This window comes from Cottoperca gobio, chromosome 6, assembly GCF_900634415.1.
Source record: "Cottoperca gobio chromosome 6, fCotGob3.1, whole genome shotgun sequence".
Classification (NCBI taxonomy): domain Eukaryota; kingdom Metazoa; phylum Chordata; class Actinopteri; order Perciformes; family Bovichtidae; genus Cottoperca; species Cottoperca gobio.
The window spans coordinates 18,330,830-18,348,046 of NC_041360.1; the positions used below are offsets into that span (position 1 = coordinate 18,330,830).

The window sequence follows — 17,217 nt, forward strand, 5'->3', positions numbered from 1 at the left end:
CTTACAAAAACAAAGTCTCCCATGGCCAATATGGTTTTAACCAACAAGGGGGGTTTCTTTCAAGGCTGCAGCTGCACATATTAACTGTGAAGAGTTATACATATAATTAAAGCAACACAATAGTAAAGAGGAGATGCTAAGGAGCAGAGAAACCTCAGGACATTAGTGAAGCCAGGAATTGAATGAGATGACAGAAAGATTTAATTTCTCATAAAAGTTGTGGAGAAGCAATTACAGCTCATAGTAGCAGGTTGTCAATGGAACAACAGCGTCCTAATAGTAATCAGTCAAAATACAAGTTTGTGATCAGGGAGTTAATATTATATTGGGGATTTCATGTATAATTTTAAAATGTATGTTTATTATTAAGGAATCTTTATTTCACTGTAATGCACAGCTTTTACTTTGGTCACTGACATTTGCACATTTAAGTGTTTAGAAGTGAATAAAACAGACTCCTTGTAACACTCACATTAATATAAACTGCCGTTTAAAAATAATGCTTAAGTTTACTTAAGTCTAAGTTTGGACTCCATTAGCAGGCCTCTCTGCTGACATACCAGTGGACTCATGTCATAATGCAAGAGAAAAGACGACCTCAGAGAAGTTTATATGACGTCTGTTCAGTGTGTTACACAGGAAGAAAGAAGTGTTTTGCAAGGCTGTTTTATTTTTCAAAAATATTTTTGATGGGGGTAAGACCTCAAGAACAACAAAACACTTCCCTCAAACACAGTTTGGTCTTAATGCTCATATTTTCCTTGATTAAACACAAATGCATCTGCATACATACAATTCAAAAAGTACATGTACATATCTTGTTTTGAATGGGTACATAATGATACACAGTTGCCCTTTGAAATGTGACGGTACACATCCATAGTTTGATCTTCAATACAGATTTCAAAGTTGTGCTATTGATCGTCTGCCATTGTCTCTTTTTTTTTTCTTTTCACACTAGCAGAGTTTACAGGAAGAAATTTTGTATAACTATTCTCCTCTTGAAGAGCAAGCAATTAACACTGAACAGTTCATTCATAAAGAGGGACAGGGGGAAAAGCACCAGAGGAACTGAAATCGTCTTCAGTCAAATGTCACCTCTTTTTCATTTTCATGTGAGCGAGAGTCCTGTGCTTTCTGTGCCCAGCTGTGTGAAGGCTCTCTGTGCTCTGAGTCCCTGGGTATAACTGTCTGTGGAGCAGGGCTCGTCACTGTTTCAGGATGAGACAGGTGTCTGTTAGATGAGCGGCGGCCTGTCACACACTACCGTTCTCCTGCTTGGGCTTGTGCACCACAGGGGTGTGTGGAGGGTAGAGGGAAGGAGCGAGTGTACACAGGAAGCCAGCCAGCAACGTCAGGCCGAGTCCACCCCAAGCACAAAACATGGACCAGCCATAACCGTGACTGATGTCCTCTGGTATTCCAAACATGTAGCGAGGATAGCGGGACAGTTCAAAGTTGATGCCAGCCACACATGTGCAGAGGGAGATAATGCAGCATGTCCCTGCCAGAGAGGAGGAAGAAGAAGAAAAAAAAGTCAGACACGACAGCAAGCCATTTTCATCTCCTTTGATGCATCACTCTCTTTAACAAAGACCTTACTGCCCCTCTGTGGTGATACAGGGTAGTGCTCTCTCTTTATGTATATCACATCTTACCTCCCATGAGGAAGAGAAGTCCAGCCACATACTGCATCAGATCATGCTCCTTGCAGCAGCCCAGCACGCCTATGATCCAGCCGAACAAGATGATAGATATGGCCATGCCTACGAAACTGGCAGTCATCCTCTGTAGGTCTGCAAAGTGCACAGGAAAAGTGTTTATTGGGGAGATTCTTTATATTTATTCATCAGATTATGAAAAGGATTTTTTTTGGGAACTCACGGAGCGCGTGCCACTCATCCTGCCTTATTGTCTTCGTCAGGTTGATTGGCAGATTTCTGGGCAGCGCTGATGATGAGTAGTAGTATTTTATTCGTGTGCAGCGCGGAACCAATCCTGTGGATGTAAACAACACAGAGAGGATGTCACATAAGCACTGAGATCAGATGAAGAGGATATCACAAGGCTCTCTGCTGCCACCCCCCTCCCAAATAAGCACCCAACCTCCTTCCACCACCACCCACCCATCCACCCACAGCATTGTAGAGTAGCTTATTGTACGCATCTCGCGGCTTGTGTTACTACAGCTTGCTCTTTTGTGCTGGAAACAACACAAAAGCACGTCGACTGTAACTGTACTGTGTTATGCTGCGTAGGCCTCGAGGGTCTGTGCGCAGCATCAGCACCTTGGATAGCGCATTCGTGCACAAAGTATTTACTGACAGCGCCTCACACACACACACACACACACACAACGACACAGATATCCAAAAGAAACACATCACAGCAGAACATATGATCCTTAAGAACCAAACCTTTAAAGATTAAATCCTCTATCTCCAAGTCAAATCCCCCTCGGTGGCACTTTCTCCACAAGCCCCGTGATGGTGGAGTTGAATTGCCGACTGCAGAGGGACTCCATGGCCGGGGCAGGAGGCAAGAAGTGCCGCTTAGCCCGCAGCAGCATTTCGCCGCTCCTCCTCTCCACATTTCTCTCCTTAGGCAACATGCGGAGTGGAAGGTTGTTGTTGGAGATGTAAATGTAGCCGGGGTCGTTTCTTTTGTTTGAATAATTCTTGCAGCGTTCCCGGTGCCTCCTCGCGTCAGTCTCGTACCAGTTGTCAGTGCTGATCGCTACAGCTATCAGTCCCAAAGCGCAAAATGCCAAAAAGAGACCTGCCACGGTTAAAGTCCTCATAGCAGCCATGTTCCATACGTATCTCGCCTGGGTACCGTGATAAATCCACGGGACAGCAGGACTCCGCTGCTGCCTGCTGCTGTCAGTATTTGAGGAGGAGAGGAAATTCAGCAATACATGGAAATCTGAAACGCAGATAAATCCCTAAATCCCTCATATCCTAAATATATCAACCACCGAAATAAGCCAAATTCCGATGCGGGGGATAAATAAATTTGGGCCTCGATGAGCTATTTTGGTTGTCTCCTCTCTGCCTCTGAACTCAGTCTAGCCTAGATACTGGTCAGTCCAATATTTCTTTCCAGTAGATGGAGACAGAGCAAATGTTTGAAAGCACAACAAGCCTGCACTTACAGTAGATCATGATCTGAGAGGATGGCCGAAGTTTGACTCATACTAGAGGAAGTACCCTCCTTCAGGTTTTTATATATTGGTATCACCTCGGCTGCTATTGTCTAAAATGTTACGTTATGAAACACCGAAAGACAAGCCAAAGAAAACCCCACAGGGGGCCCCATTTTCTCTGTCTGGTGTACAGGAAACAGTTTCATCACATCCAACAGATTGCCTCTGGTAACTTTCCATCCCAACAGGGCCAAACATATCAAACAACACAGTAGAAAATCGTTTGGTTCATTGTGTGACTTTGAAAGAAGACTTTTTCTTTGTTAATGTCAAAAGTGGTTGTTTAGCTACCATCAGAACAGCATCATATAGGATTCACGTATTACTTTAAAGCTATGTCTAACTTCTAGAAAGAATATTTCAACACAAACAAGTTACAGGGACACAGTGGCGCAGGACATTTCAGTCATGTTTCACACTCATGGTCAATACTTCCTCAATTTAAACCATAATGCCAAAGTAAAAGAGGAACAAGCTCGATTCCAACCTTTATTTTTGGTTTCAGCCCCTGTGTGCAGTAACTCTAAAAGACATTCCTACATGAGAACATTTTACTGGGGATTTGTTGTGATTCATAGTAAGAAAACAAGTAAATCAGATTTTTCTGCACAGCAAGTGTAGGAAAGCCTGATGTGTGTTAAATTAAATAACAATGTCATTTTATTTCGTTTTTTTAAGGTCATATCACTGCAGCAGACGAGGGGGGAAGTTGAAGCACACAGGACACGCCATTAAAGATGTGTGATAACAAATTATGTCTATTTTAACAGTGTGACTGTGAGGATTTATACATACTCTAACTTTTTGTATGGTTTTGGGAAAATATCACTTTTAAACAGCACAGTACACACTGTTACCATTTCTCTTGACCCTCACAAAAATATATGAAATAATTATAAATATACTGTAACTGCTTATAATCTACTCTCAAAAAAAAGAGGAATCATTGTGAGTCCTTGCAAACATACCTCTTAAATATGCAGGAAATGGATGTACATAGGATTGGCTACATGACACTCAGCCATCAGGAACTAGCTGATCATATGCATTTGACAATTGGAAGATATGAATGTAGACTGTGCAGGGTCCGGCTTGTGTCTCACTTTCAGTTCCCATTTGTATGTCAGGGACGTCGCGTGTTTCAGTGAAGCAATAAGACAAAGTTAACGTTCATCACAAACTTCAAGAACCAAGATTCTCATGCCGTCTTGTTTATATGATGGACGGATATGTCATATCATCTGTAAGTGCTGCTGCTTTATTGTTTCATGGCTGGTCTTTGATCATAGTTTGTGACATTGAGAGGATATTCTTCCATTTGTTCTTCTGTTTTTTGTGTTTCTATAGCCGTTTAAAAAGAAAAAAGGTTTTTATAGTAACAAAGTAATTCTAGTTACTATGGTGGGACTTAAGAGAAGTAAATGTATCGGCTAACATCTGAAGATGAAGGCTTATTTTTGAGAGTTTGTGATTGTGTATTTGTTTTCACTGTGAAAATTGGTTAAGTAACCCTTAATACAGTAAACACCCTCATTTCACCTGGTGACCTCTGTTCTGTTGCTTTATTTTATTCATTCCTCCAGTGTAACAACTAATGGGTGTAATTTGACTTAATTTGCCCGGACAAAGAGACTCAAACTTTGACTTTCTCTGTGACAAAAACCTATTTTTCCCCTCAAAAAGGCGTCAGAGGAAATCATTCCAAATGAACCACAGAATTATCGACCACCTGCTGAGCTGTACCCCTATCTCACAAATGCAGGGGAGATTTATGAAGGTGAGAAGACTGCATTCAACCGTTGAAAAGAGCACAAATCACGACACGACTGAGAGCCTTACATTCTGCCTCTTTTCAGACCACAGATGGACTTTCCACTCGGAGCGCGTCCAGCAGACGGACTTTGAGAATTCTCCAGTAAATCATCTCATAGAGCTTCAGTCCGTGTCTCCTCAACAACTGGTGCAACCATACCGCTTCAGCAGTGAGTCTCTGCCTCTTCACCTGGACCCAGCACTCATTCCTCTCTCTGTCTCACCACAAGTAAGTTCATGTTTAGAAATGTGAAGAGATATAATCTCTACAAATGTGACTTGAAATATTGAAATTAAGGCATATTGATAAGAAAATGTTCTGCAAGAAAAAGCAGTTTTGAATTTGATCTTATTGTTAGCAGCATGTGGCATTAAGCATTATGTCTGTCAAGTATTATTACATTATGTGATTCACATAAGTCATATTACTCACTCTATTTCCCCACAGTGAAGAAACATTTACCCGCTGCAGTCAAGACTATATAAAGATTAGAACAGTAGCTAAAACACAAAGAAAAACTAGGCTTTTGTTCATTTTTCTTCTTTAACTTTAGTACAAAGTTAACACAGCTTGATCCCTTTTTAATGGAAAATGATTGCAAATATAAATGTTAACAAGTGTTGCCTTTAGTGATTACATAAAATGTAAGAAAAACTGTGCAAAATGCCCATAACTATTTTCCAGAGCCCAAGTTGACTCATTCAAACCCAAATATATTCAGTTTACTATCATAGAAGACAACGCAAATCATCAAGCATTAACAATTAAGAGGCTGGAACCAGGAAATGTTTGCTTACAAATGAATAAACAATCAATTAACAACATTGTTGCTGTTTATATACATAAATGTGTGGACATACATGCTCCAGAATTGAATACTAGGTCAAACAGAAAGGCTTCTTTGGACTAAATCTATTGCTGCAACCATAATAACACAATATATATTTTAAGAATGTATTTTAATAAAAACAACGTGGATTTAGATAATAAATAAAAGCCCTTTCATCTCTACAAATACATGTCGGGGGTATTTTCACTGAAATGTCATCTAGATCACATGGTCGTACAGAGCAATGAATTCTATTTTGGCAGAGTTACTTCCTCTTTAGTACAATGAGAGTAAATGTCAAAAATGTTAGACGTTGGATAATTGCAAAACAAAAGAAAATTGCAGCTGTATCACTCCTCTGTGCAAACGTGAACAATGACATGCTTTAAATTTGCCCGAAAGATCCCATATTACACGCCATCCATGTGCTACCAATACCAACCGTCTGCCTCGCCTGGACATTACTACTCAGAAGAGGAAAAGAGAGGAATCAGTCCTCCGCTGGAGGTATCAGAAGGGGAGGATGAACTTGAAGACCGCAATCTCTCCACCTTCAGGAGAGACACTAGTGAGTATTTCCAATGCAAATGTTCCCCTGACATCAAGTCCTAATGCTTGTGCTGTGTGTGTTATATGTGCTCATGCATATAAAGTCTGGTGAAATGATAACAAAATTGCTTGAATGAGTCTCATATTTTCCAATCCAGGCAACAAGAAGAAAATCCGCTTGTACCAGTTCCTCCTGGACTTGCTAAGAAACGGTGACATGAGTGACAGTATCTGGTGGGTCGACCAGGACAAGGGCATCTTTCAGTTCTCCACAAAACACAAAGAAGTGCTGGCCAGCCACTGGGGTACTCAGAAAGGAAACCGCAAGAAAATGACCTACCAAAAAATGGCTCGAGCTCTGAGGAACTACGGTAAATCTGGAGAGATTAAAAAAGTCAAGAAGAAGCTAACCTACCAGTTCAGTGAGGAGGTGCTGAGGAACCTCTATTTACGTCAGTATCCTCACTGATCGGGGAACAAAGGCTGTCTTTCATTACGCTGAAATCACTAAACTAGCCAAAGATTACGTTTTGCCTGTTTGCAATTTCACTTTTCTACCAAGTTTTCGTACCTATTTATTTGTGATGCCAGTGTACATCCTCTACGGCAGGGGTTTTCAAAGTCTGAGAGTGCGGCTCTCCCCTCAGACAGAGCTAGGAAAAAGTCGCCCCCTTAGTTAACTTGCTTAGTTTCACTCAATTCCTGGATGCCTATGTGATGATGATTATGTTATTTGATCCCATAGACACTCTACAATTGGGCATCATATTTTCTTTTTACATAACTTCAGAATATGAAATATCAAGAATGAAAGGTCTGTCCGAAGACATTTATTAGTTTCTGACACTGGGAAAGTGAGGAAAACAGTAATCTTCCCTCAAACTATCCCTCAATCTCTTTAGCCAAATCACACATATTTAGGCTATTATGTGATCTTGTTTTGGTTAATAATGTAATAAATAACGTAATATGTTTTTCACGTCCATTCACTGAGCCTCCCCTGAAACAGCTCTTTGGGGAGGCCTGCCTCACCGTTTGAAAACCTCTGCTTATGGCATTTACCTCTATAAAATTCACCATTTCAGATTTGTGTACAAGAATTAAAGGATGAACAAACATCAGAGACAGCTTAAAATAAATATAAACATTCTTTTTTTTTTACATTATCTTTTTGATATCAATGTGTGTAAATAAATATCATGTTCTATTCTTTTTTTGTGAAATTATTCAACTGAATCTACCTTTAAACCAGCACAACACATGTCCTGGCCCACGGTGCATGTGTGTATATTTTAGATCGATCAGTCGATAGACAGAAAAATAATCGCCAACTATTTTGATAATCGATTAATCGTTAAAATAATTTTTCATGCGAAAATGGGGCTGTTTTCCGCCTCTCAAATATGAATATTTCCTGCTTTTCTCTGTGTTTATATGATATTAAACTAAATATCTTTGGGTTGGACATGTTTCACTATTTTCTTTTATAGACCAAACAATGAATTGATTAATACAGAAATTAGTTGCAGGTCTAGTATATTATATACTAGTAGTATATAGTATTATATATATATTTCAGAGTATGGTGGGGCTCATTTAAAATTCAATACAGGCAAAATGTGACTGGCAGAGCTGGGAAACACGGCTACAAATTAATATCTTATTGTTTCAAGCCTTGGTAAAATTGGAGAGCAACATAGAGATGAGACGGACAGATGCAATAACATACAGAGCAGACAGTAGGCTAAACAGTAGTAATTACAAGACACACAGAATTGCAGCATACAACCAAGAAACCCAATGTAGCAGTAATGTGTGTGCCAGATTTAGAAAATTAGAAATAAAAAACTTTGAACACAGTTTGAAGCAGATTGGACTGTAGAGTAAGTCTGTAGCCTACTTATGAAAAGACTTTAGGCAACTGGCAGGGCCTTGACCACAAAATCTATGCAGGCCTGGAAAGAGAATACACTACACACACACCAAGGTAAAACGCAAGCAATTCTGGGGAGAGGAGAAATCATAGACCACACCTGAATATGAGCAACTACAGAGCAAACACTGGAGTCAGACCCAGATCAAAATAGACTGGGGAACACAGACAGGAGAGGTTCTGAAACCTATGACTGAAACCAACAGATAATAATAATAATAATAATAATAATAATAATAATAATAATAATAATAATAATAATAATAATAATAATAATAATAATAATAATAATAATAATAATTAATTAGGAGATTTAGATATATCTGTCAGAGTGACCTACCTTATTTTGTAGCACAGTTTTTTCAGTTTCGATAAATGTTTCCGTTTTAAATTAAATTTAAATCTGTAATGTAACTCCCCCCCCAAAACAACTTCCGGTAACGTAACTCTAATCAGCCAATCAGAGCCCAGGCGTTGTTTCGGTACAGAATTCAAACTCGTCGACTCGACAAACAAACGTCAACCGTAGTGACAACCAAGTCCGGACCGCGTTTGCGTTGAGGAACATTGTTTTTAATAGATTTTAGAAGTCTGCTGTGGGACCATGAGAGTGAGGTTAGTAAAGTAGCATTTTTATTAATTGGAGCCTAATTAGTTTACGGTAACAATGGTATATTATTTAGTTAGCAAACGTATTTCCTGTCTGTCGATCTGAGATAAAGCTAGCTAGCTTTAGCTGCTGTGAGCAGACGCACACAGTTTGTGTCACGTTTGGACGGAGTAGCCGTCTGTGTATGCGGCAATGACTTATTTTGAATGGTAATTAAGTTGTCTGCTATTCTAATGCTCGAGCTTGTATTATTTAACGTTATAACTAGCTAAGCTAATGATACGATACAGCTTCGGGGGGCTAGCTAACTTTAATTTGCTCAGTGGCATCTAACGCTAGCCCTCTGCTACATACAGTCCGCCTACGTTACTTTATTTGAAATTACTCGCTAACGGTAATACTAGACTGATTTCACTGCTTACCCACTCGCACCATTGTTTTTCTTTCTAGTGAAATCCACGCAGCAGAGTCTGTTGCTTACCTCAACAGAGCATTGGTCAGGTTGCAGGGTATCTGGGATGAAATCGGGATTCCAGAGGAACAGCGCGTACAGAGAACCAATGATGTTCACAAGCACATAAAAGTGAGTCCCACGTCAATTTAAATTGCATTTAAAGTCTGGTTGTTGGCCTTACAGAGATAACAAATTAATATTTTGTTCGGTTTCTCTTGTCCTGCAGGGGCTGCTGGACCTAATGATTGTAGAAGAAGATGAGCTCAAGAAAAGATTAATGAAAGACATAAAGTCATTCCTTGAGGAACTTAATACTTTGTGCAGTGAACTTCAGCTGCCCCTCTTTGAGGTACAGTTTTGTTTAGGAATACGTGGTTGTTTTCTTATTCCTGTCTGGGAAAATTGCTTATGTTTGGACTAACATTGTGGATTTCTTTGAAGGAGGAAGATGGCTGCACCATATTGCAGGTGGAGAAGAATAGCCGTACACGTCTAGAGTTGATGAAGGAGCACAAGAAGCAAAGAATGGATGAGCTTAAAGGCCTCATGGGCAAAGACCGTGAGCTGTGCGACATTATGTGCACTACCCCATTTTGCATTAACCAAGACTCCATCCCATCACTGAAGCAACTTGAAGCATATCGTGCATATCTGGAGGATCTGACCAAAGAGAAGGTGTTACTGATGTTTCGCTTTTCATAATTACTTAGTACCTTTTCCTATTAGGGTTGTAAGTTGACCTGTCTTGTCTTTTCAGGAATGTCGCCATGATGAATTTGTGAGCCTCAAAAAGGAGATCATCGTATGCATGGATGATCTGGAGCGGCATCCAGAGACCAGTTTTGAGATGGATGTGATGTGTGAGGATGGGGAGGCATTTTGTCTGTCAAATGACAACATTTCTGCTCTTAAACTACTCCTCAGTCAGGTGATTTTTCTCACATTTGCATCTTGATAGATGTTAATCTGACGCTCTGGTTTAAACCTACAATATCATGTATAGATATATGATTTTATTTTATGCCTCCCTTCTAGTTACAAGAGAGCAGGGCTGAGAATGAGCTCCGTTGTTCAGTTTTCCGCATAACGATCCAGGAGTTGTGGGAAAGACTTCAGATTCCCCAAGAGGAGAGGGAACCCATCTCTGATCATATGGTCCTGTCAAAGAAGAGAAATGTTGAGGCAGTAAGAAATCTGCCTTGAATATGTGGTCATTTATAATAAATGATTTTGGACAATACATTGGTATGTTGTTTCACCAAACACCTACATAACAAGTTTTAATGATGTGTCTTTCCAGCTCCAGGCTGAGGTCCAGCGTCTAGAGGTGATGAAAATGCAGAGCATGAAAACTTTTATTGAGGCCATCAGAGCTGAGATTGCCATTTTCTGGGAGAGATGCTTCTACAGCCAAGAACAGCAGCAAGCTTTCTTTTCATATCATGATGGTAAATATCTGTTGTTTACTGACAAAGCCCATACACCGACTATATGCCGTTGATCCTCGCAGTGTGAGTGTGTGTCTCAGTACATGTTTTCCTTCCCCAGATGATTTCACTGAAGACCTTCTCAACCTGCACGAGGCAGAGGTCAGGACCCTGAAGAAGTGTTTCGAAGACCACAGAGAACTCTTTGAGGGAGTCACAAAATGGCAGGAGAATTGGACCTTGTATTTGGAACTTGACGTGAGTACTATCCTCATGACTTTAGAGGGGGCGAGCATTTAAAACAGGATTGAACTTGGTGTGTAAACGTGTACTGTATGTGCTTATTGCCATCTCAGAAAAAGGCCAATGACCCTTCAAGATTCAACAACCGCGGCGGAAACCTTCTAAAGGAAGAGAAGCAGAGAGCTGACCTGCAGAAAAGTTTGCCTAAGGTGAGGAAAGATGTATTTATTTATATTTTCTGTGTGTTCAGTAAATTCATAACAGGATTGCTATTCGAGTCATTTTCTACGTGTAAGAAAAGCTGCTAGTAAGGATTAAAAACAGAAAACCACACCTGTCAAATTAGATTAACTAGCAATAAAACACATGAGCTCAAGTGAACCATATGTCAGAGTGGAAACAGCTGTGAGCTTGTTGGTGCTTTACTGATTCTGGCCTACAGATGGAGGTATTGAAACAATAATCAGGGTTCCTAGCAAAAAAATCCTGGAATTAGATTTTTAGTCATTCCTTTGTCTGGATAAGTATAGAAAAAGCATGCGGTTATTTAAAGTTACATGACAAACTGAATAACATTGCACTGTTTTAATATGCAGCTTGAATGAAATGCTGTGCATTGCACTTGTCTGGGTTTGGTGTTCATTGGTTTGTACTGTATGAGCTACAGTCAATTATTTGGAAACATACGTGTTAACAGTTGGATTTGAAAACTATCTATTTACATAATAAACCTCTAGCATTAGTACTCAGATGTTGAGTGTCTGTAAATTTGAATCTGAAATGGTAAATGTGTAGGAACACTGAAAAATGATTAGTTTCTTTTGTCACGCACTGGATTTTGACATAGTACGGCTATTTATGAAATGTAACTCAATATGATAACATGTCAACAAGGTAAAATTAGTGTTTCCTTTTTGTTCCAGCTGGAAAAGAGTCTTAAAGCCCAAATTGATGTTTGGGAGCAGGAACATGACAAAGAATTCCTGGTCAATGGACAGAAATTTCTTGAGTACGTGCAGGAGGAGTGGGATCAACACCACGCTGAGAAGGAGAAGGAGAAACTAGAAAGGGTGTGTTATTACATTGATTTATGAAAATGTCCTTGTCATAGAAAGATTGTCAATATGACTCATATTCTTTGTTTTGTTTTGAATTAGCAAATGAAGAAAACTAAACAGACACAGGAGGACATGTTCTATGGAACTGCAATGAGAACACCATCCAAACGGCGGTTAGCCGGGACGCTCACGCCTGGCAAAGTGAGAAAGGTACGATGGTGTTTCATTAGATGGTTTGTGTGGCCATAACTGACTGTACCTGGTTGAGTAAATAGATTCAGAAGTTGACCAGATATTTTTCTTCTGTCCATTTTAGCTCAATGGCACCTCGACCATCTCCACTCCTAACAGCTTCCTTAGTTCAGGCCTCGGAGGAACCATGTGCCAGTCCTCCATCTCGAAACCACCTCTGTCTGCCAGCAAGGTATACTGTTGTCTCTCTGACGGGATTCACTTTATGTTTTTGACAGCCTGTCAGAAATTGAAGGTTAGATAGGGTAGCTCTGTACCTGACTTGTTTTAGCCCTAATGCAGATAAGCAGGATGAAATATTGTCTCCATTTTTGTTTGACTTGCACATGGATGATTTGTCATGGCAGTTAAGCCATGTATTCTAAATGTTTTTCTTTGTATGCACATTGTTTGTTTTCCCCGCAATGTTCATCAACAATTGAGTATACTACATGATCCCATTATGCTGCACCTCATTATGGTCCTATAGTCTGAAATGAAAGAGGTGGCAAAAGCTCATCATAGTAGTTTGTCTTGTTGTAGGGTCTTGGCCTTCGAATCCCTGGACATGGAAAGACTCCCCGTGCATTAGACCGAAACAAGGAAAACTTCTCCCATCTTAGAAACACTCCAGGTGGCACACAAAGGTCTCAGGATACTCCAGATCACACCATCCTTGCTGGCTCCTATTCGGAATTTGCGGTAAATGCGTTTTTATATCCAGATAGTTCATCTCTAACTACTAAAAGTGCACTAAATTACAATCTAATAAAAGGTAAATACTACATTTACCTGGATTACATAAGTACCATGAAGTAATGCAAACGGCAACATTCCATCTTCAAGTCTAAGATTATATAGTTAACCTTGGCATCACTGTTTGACTTGCAAGTTGCATGAATTACATTTTGTATTTCTGAAAGAAGATTTTTCTCTTTGAAAATGTCTTTTGATATATTTCTGTATTTTGCAGACAAAATTCCCATATCATATAAATTAGGAATTTTGACTGTACAGTAACAATTTAGGTATTTATCAAATGGAGCAACGATGCATACATCTGCCAATACATCTGTCAAGCATGATGTTTAGAAACTAGTGGTAGGCAATCCATACGTACACATAGATTATTTTGTATCCGAGCAGTAAATCATGAGAAAATGGTGAAAAGGTTTGACTCCTTTAATGTATATACACATTACATTAGCATTTTATATTACACTGTCAATGCAGACACATTGAATTTGACATTTTAACTCATTCAATGCGAACAAAGATACTAAAAATGTTCACTTTTCTTTTCAGAGAGACCTCTCGAAGGCTTCTAAATCGAGCGTGAAGCTGAACTCCACTGCTAGCCTTCAATGATGGGTCAAAGGAGCCGCTCCGGCACCGGACGACACCCAGTCCCACGGTAGTTTGGTGTCATTTTATTATAGTGGACAAGAGGGAGAGTTTAATGTAAACTTCCTACAAAAAATGTAAATATTTCAATCTGTGTGAACATTTCGAGTCACCGTCACTTTTCTCTACCGTGTGTATTTTTGTGGCATGTTAATGATCGTTGTACCAAATCTGTTGGGGCTTTTTATCTGACGTTTTTATTTTGGGGGTAAAGCCTTATAAATGAAATGCTGTTAACCATATCTAGAGCACTTCTTCGTTTTAGTACTGTAGTAGCTAGCCAACGAACCATGATTTTATTTCTCCAGCTCGGATGAAAGCTAAATTTCCTTTTCAGTGCTTTTTTTAAGAATCCTGTAAATAAACCTTTACGATACCTAATTTATGATCTTGTCATTTCTAATGTACCTGAATGTTTTTTTTGTTCCAAGCCGGTATGGTTGAGTTGCAAAGGTTTTACAATAACTGAATCAGGCAGAAGTAGGCGGAAGTATTTATATTTTGACATCTTAATACATATATATACTAGTTTCTATATATTCTGTCAATGATTTATTCTCCATGCAGACTACAAATAGATGTTCTGTTTAAGCCATGCGTGTCATGAGTTCTTCAAGAGCCCTCTCACGGTGATTTTCATGAACAAGCAGCACTTCCTTGATTGCACTTTGCTTGAAGCCCATCTCATTAAACTGAGTCAGAAGGTGCAGGAACTCAGCAGCCTGGGAAAATAATCTAAAGTTAGTAATAATACACACCAGGGTATGTGTTGTTGCTTTTCTCTTTTTTGTAAGCTACCGCTGCCAAGCGGGAATCACCTTGCTCTCACAGTTCTGAAACATCTCCAAGGCCTCCTCCACCTGCGCTTCATCATAACCCAGCGCACACAGACGCTCACTGGCTACCAGGTATTTTAGGATCTGTTGATAACGGGACAAATAGTGAGAATGACATGCTGGGTCTTGAAGTATAAAAAGCAGAAGTTAGATTTTTAAAGAGATATTTATAGGGTATTTAATTATTTACCTGTTTGATCATTTATTGTACGGTGAGTTTTCATTTTACAATTATCAAGCCTGCAGCTACTGAAAACAATTCAACAGTATTTTATTTCTGCATTATCAGGGTTTATGAACCATTCGAGACGAGTTGGTTAACATCTGAACACAAAGTGGTGTCTACCTTCTCTGGGCTGTGATGGCCGGTCTTCTGCAGAGCTAGAATAGCTGTGCGTAAAGGGTAGCCCTTCTCTGTGACGGTTTCAAGTAGCTCCCTCTCTTCCTGGCTGAGTGCTGACAACAACTCTGCTGCAGAGTCAAAGAAAACCCCACGGGAGCCGCAGGTCCCCAGGGCCTGATGAAGAGGGAAAATAGATTTTTTTTAAATACGGGATGAGGAAAGAGAAGAAATCACAAATGTTTTCTCAGACAGGAAAAACAAAACAACCTGTCTGCGGTTTTTGACAAGGGTCCCAGCAGAGGAAGGTCGTTGCTGCTGCAGCCTGGGTGCAGGTGGTGTGTTCTGGACGTACTTTCTGCCCACAGAGCTCTGTGAACGCTGCCTCTTTTTGCTGTTCTTCTGTCCGTGTGGGAGGGGGCTGGCCTGCCGTGACCTGTTCTGCTCCAGTGCTCGCAGAGAAGGTAAAGAGCCTCTGAAGATCTGCGGTGAGGCAGGCTTACAGCGGGGAGATGAAGGACCAGGGTGCATGTCTTTGACTCTGGAGAGTGGGTCTTTGGGTGCAGCGCTCCATGGCCGCTCTCTGCTTTTGATGTGGCGAGGGGCGTCTTCAGTGGAGGAGGCTTCACTATCCTCATAGTAACCATCTTCATCCTCTGAGTCAGATACGAGGAACTTGACTGTGCGATGGTGCCAGCGACTGTCTGCAGAGTTCAGGCTGTGACTGCGGGGTCGAGGGCCAAACGTGTCGCCTCTCCTGCGATTGGCCCTGTGGCTCTCCTGAGGGCTGCTGAACATCAGGCAGTATGGGGGGCAGGATGGGGCCTGACAGACTGGCTGATGTCTAGTTAAGATCAATTTCTCCAGGTTGAATCCATACTGCAGTAAAAACAAAAAAAAGATTTTTAGCAACAGGACTTTATAGTTTTGACTTGTGATGGTACAAAAAGCTCAGGTGAGACTGATAACATTCAGTGTCCCAGTAAGCCAGGACTGTAAGTCAGCATGTACAATACCAGGTCCCTGAAACTAAGGCAGGAAAAAGTCATTCATCATTTACATCCATCACATGCCAATGCAGCATCTTACAACAAAAACGCATATGATGGGAATATCAATTATTAATTATTTTTGTAAGAGAAAATGCATCAATTAGAAACATACAGCATCGTTATATGCCTTCGCCAGGCAGTCAAGTTGCAGTTTACATCCATGTCTGTTCAAAATGTCATCACTTCATCCTATAAGACTTGTGGGAAATTGTCATAATTGGTTTTGTTACGTTTTTCCAACAATTTAGCTAAAAAAATAACGAGAAATTGCAAAAGAACAACCTAAAAGCAATTGAGTTAAACACATCACTTTTATTTATGAATTGACCCCAGAAAAACATTAAACTTAAATATTAATAAATATTAAATGTTCACTTGGATGTGACCTTAGTGTCTCGTAGTATCCGATGGCAGTCTGGTATAGCGATGTCTGGTGCCGTCGCAAGCTGCACTTCCTCCTCCGGTGGACCCAGTAGGGTCTGAAATGGGACATTCTCCAGAGTGTTCATTTTCCCCAACAGATAACCTGCATCAGAAGAAACCGAGTTCCTGAGTTTGAAGTTATCGGACCAAACAGTCAGTCTGGTCTGCACACAGCCCTCTGACGCACTGACCCGTGTGTGTTTGGTGTAAATGATTTAACACGAAGACATAATCGTACTTGATAAGCCCCTTCATCACTAAGCCTCTGACATCTGAGATGTTTACCTATAAATACCCCCAGACACCTGTTGTAATCCCACCTGGACAATTATTAAGATATATATAAACCTATCCATCGTCTACCGCTTATCCGGGGTCGGGTCGCTTATATACAATATCATATGTAATAACATAATAAAAATAACATATGCAATACTAATTATTCAAAAATAGCACTAAATTAATATTTCTATTTATTTCATGTTTACTATTAATGCATTAACAATGTGAGATATAACTTTTACTACATTTTTACAATTGTCCTATATTCAAAGCCATGTTTCAGACAGTGTGACTTTCCTCAAAAGGGGATTAGAGAATGCTGAGGTATTAGGAAACAAAGAACAGCACAATACTTTCCAGAGATTAGCAGATTACACAAAGGGGACAGTGCAGCGGAACAACGATGTGATGTAACAATTAGCATTTCCTGTAGAACTCAATCATTTGGTTTGCAGTAATAACATAAAAAAAAGCAATTATGAGTAATGATTTTGTCTCATGGCAACTCATTGCTTTACATTTATTAAA

General features: G+C 40.0%; 4 protein-coding genes across 5 annotated transcripts; 2 read left to right on the top strand and 2 right to left on the bottom strand.

Moving 5' to 3' along the window:
• Nucleotides 1–878: 878 nt before the first annotated feature.
• Nucleotides 879–9,406, bottom strand: tmem276a (transmembrane protein 276a). The gene is given in 6 exon segments (XM_029433833.1): nt 879–1,504; nt 1,659–1,796; nt 1,885–1,998; nt 2,418–2,487; nt 2,489–2,925; nt 9,362–9,406. Coding segments are annotated over 6 exon segments (1,020 nt in total). The 5' UTR covers nt 9,375–9,406; the 3' UTR covers nt 879–1,256.
• spi1a (Spi-1 proto-oncogene a) lies at nt 4,092–7,608 on the top strand. Its single transcript, XM_029433835.1, has 5 exons — nt 4,092–4,448; nt 4,889–4,982; nt 5,062–5,246; nt 6,250–6,415; nt 6,555–7,608. The coding sequence occupies exons 1-5, from the start codon at nt 4,422–4,424 to the stop codon at nt 6,863–6,865; spliced, it is 783 nt and encodes a 260-aa protein (XP_029289695.1). The 5' UTR covers nt 4,092–4,421; the 3' UTR covers nt 6,866–7,608.
• On the top strand, nt 8,787–14,137 carry LOC115009659 (protein regulator of cytokinesis 1-like). Of its 2 annotated transcripts, none has more exons than XM_029433816.1 (14): nt 8,787–8,944; nt 9,390–9,522; nt 9,620–9,742; nt 9,835–10,068; nt 10,151–10,321; nt 10,429–10,578; nt 10,694–10,841; nt 10,942–11,078; nt 11,177–11,272; nt 11,987–12,133; nt 12,221–12,331; nt 12,438–12,545; nt 12,896–13,054; nt 13,658–14,137. In XM_029433816.1, the coding sequence occupies exons 1-14, from the start codon at nt 8,934–8,936 to the stop codon at nt 13,718–13,720; spliced, it is 1,791 nt and encodes a 596-aa protein (XP_029289676.1). In that variant the 5' UTR covers nt 8,787–8,933; the 3' UTR covers nt 13,721–14,137. The 2 variants fall into 2 exon arrangements, with proteins under 2 accessions (XP_029289676.1, XP_029289675.1); XM_029433815.1 differs by lacking the exon at nt 8,787–8,944 and adding an exon at nt 9,029–9,148.
• LOC115009668 (ubiquitin-associated protein 1-like) lies at nt 13,963–17,182 on the bottom strand. The gene is made up of 5 exons (XM_029433830.1): nt 16,371–17,182; nt 15,203–15,811; nt 14,939–15,109; nt 14,575–14,676; nt 13,963–14,478 (listed from the first exon to the last, which is right to left on the bottom strand). The coding sequence occupies exons 1-5, from the start codon at nt 16,491–16,493 to the stop codon at nt 14,344–14,346; spliced, it is 1,140 nt and encodes a 379-aa protein (XP_029289690.1). The 5' UTR covers nt 16,494–17,182; the 3' UTR covers nt 13,963–14,343.
• Nucleotides 17,183–17,217: the final 35 nt, after the last annotated feature.

Excerpts from the sequence above, each read along its gene's own strand:
- spi1a (XM_029433835.1), top strand. The coding sequence starts at position 4,422 with ATGATGGACGGATATGTCATATCATCT. Across the intron at positions 4,983-5,061 it reads TGCAGGGGAGATTTATGAAG|ACCACAGATGGACTTTCCAC; the intron begins GTGAGAAGACTG and ends GCCTCTTTTCAG. Across the intron at positions 6,416-6,554 it reads CACCTTCAGGAGAGACACTA|GCAACAAGAAGAAAATCCGC; the intron begins GTGAGTATTTCC and ends TTTCCAATCCAG.
- LOC115009659 (XM_029433815.1), top strand. Across the intron at positions 9,523-9,619 it reads ATGTTCACAAGCACATAAAA|GGGCTGCTGGACCTAATGAT; the intron begins GTGAGTCCCACG and ends CTTGTCCTGCAG. Across the intron at positions 10,069-10,150 it reads AGGATCTGACCAAAGAGAAG|GAATGTCGCCATGATGAATT; the intron begins GTGTTACTGATG and ends TTGTCTTTTCAG.
- LOC115009668 (XM_029433830.1), bottom strand. The coding sequence starts at position 16,493 with ATGAACACTCTGGAGAATGTCCCATTTCAGACCCTACTGGGTCCACCG. Across the intron at positions 15,812-16,370 it reads GGATACTACGAGACACTAAG|TATGGATTCAACCTGGAGAA; the intron begins GTCACATCCAAG and ends TTTTTACTGCAG. Across the intron at positions 14,677-14,938 it reads GCCATCACAGCCCAGAGAAG|ATCCTAAAATACCTGGTAGC; the intron begins GTAGACACCACT and ends CGTTATCAACAG.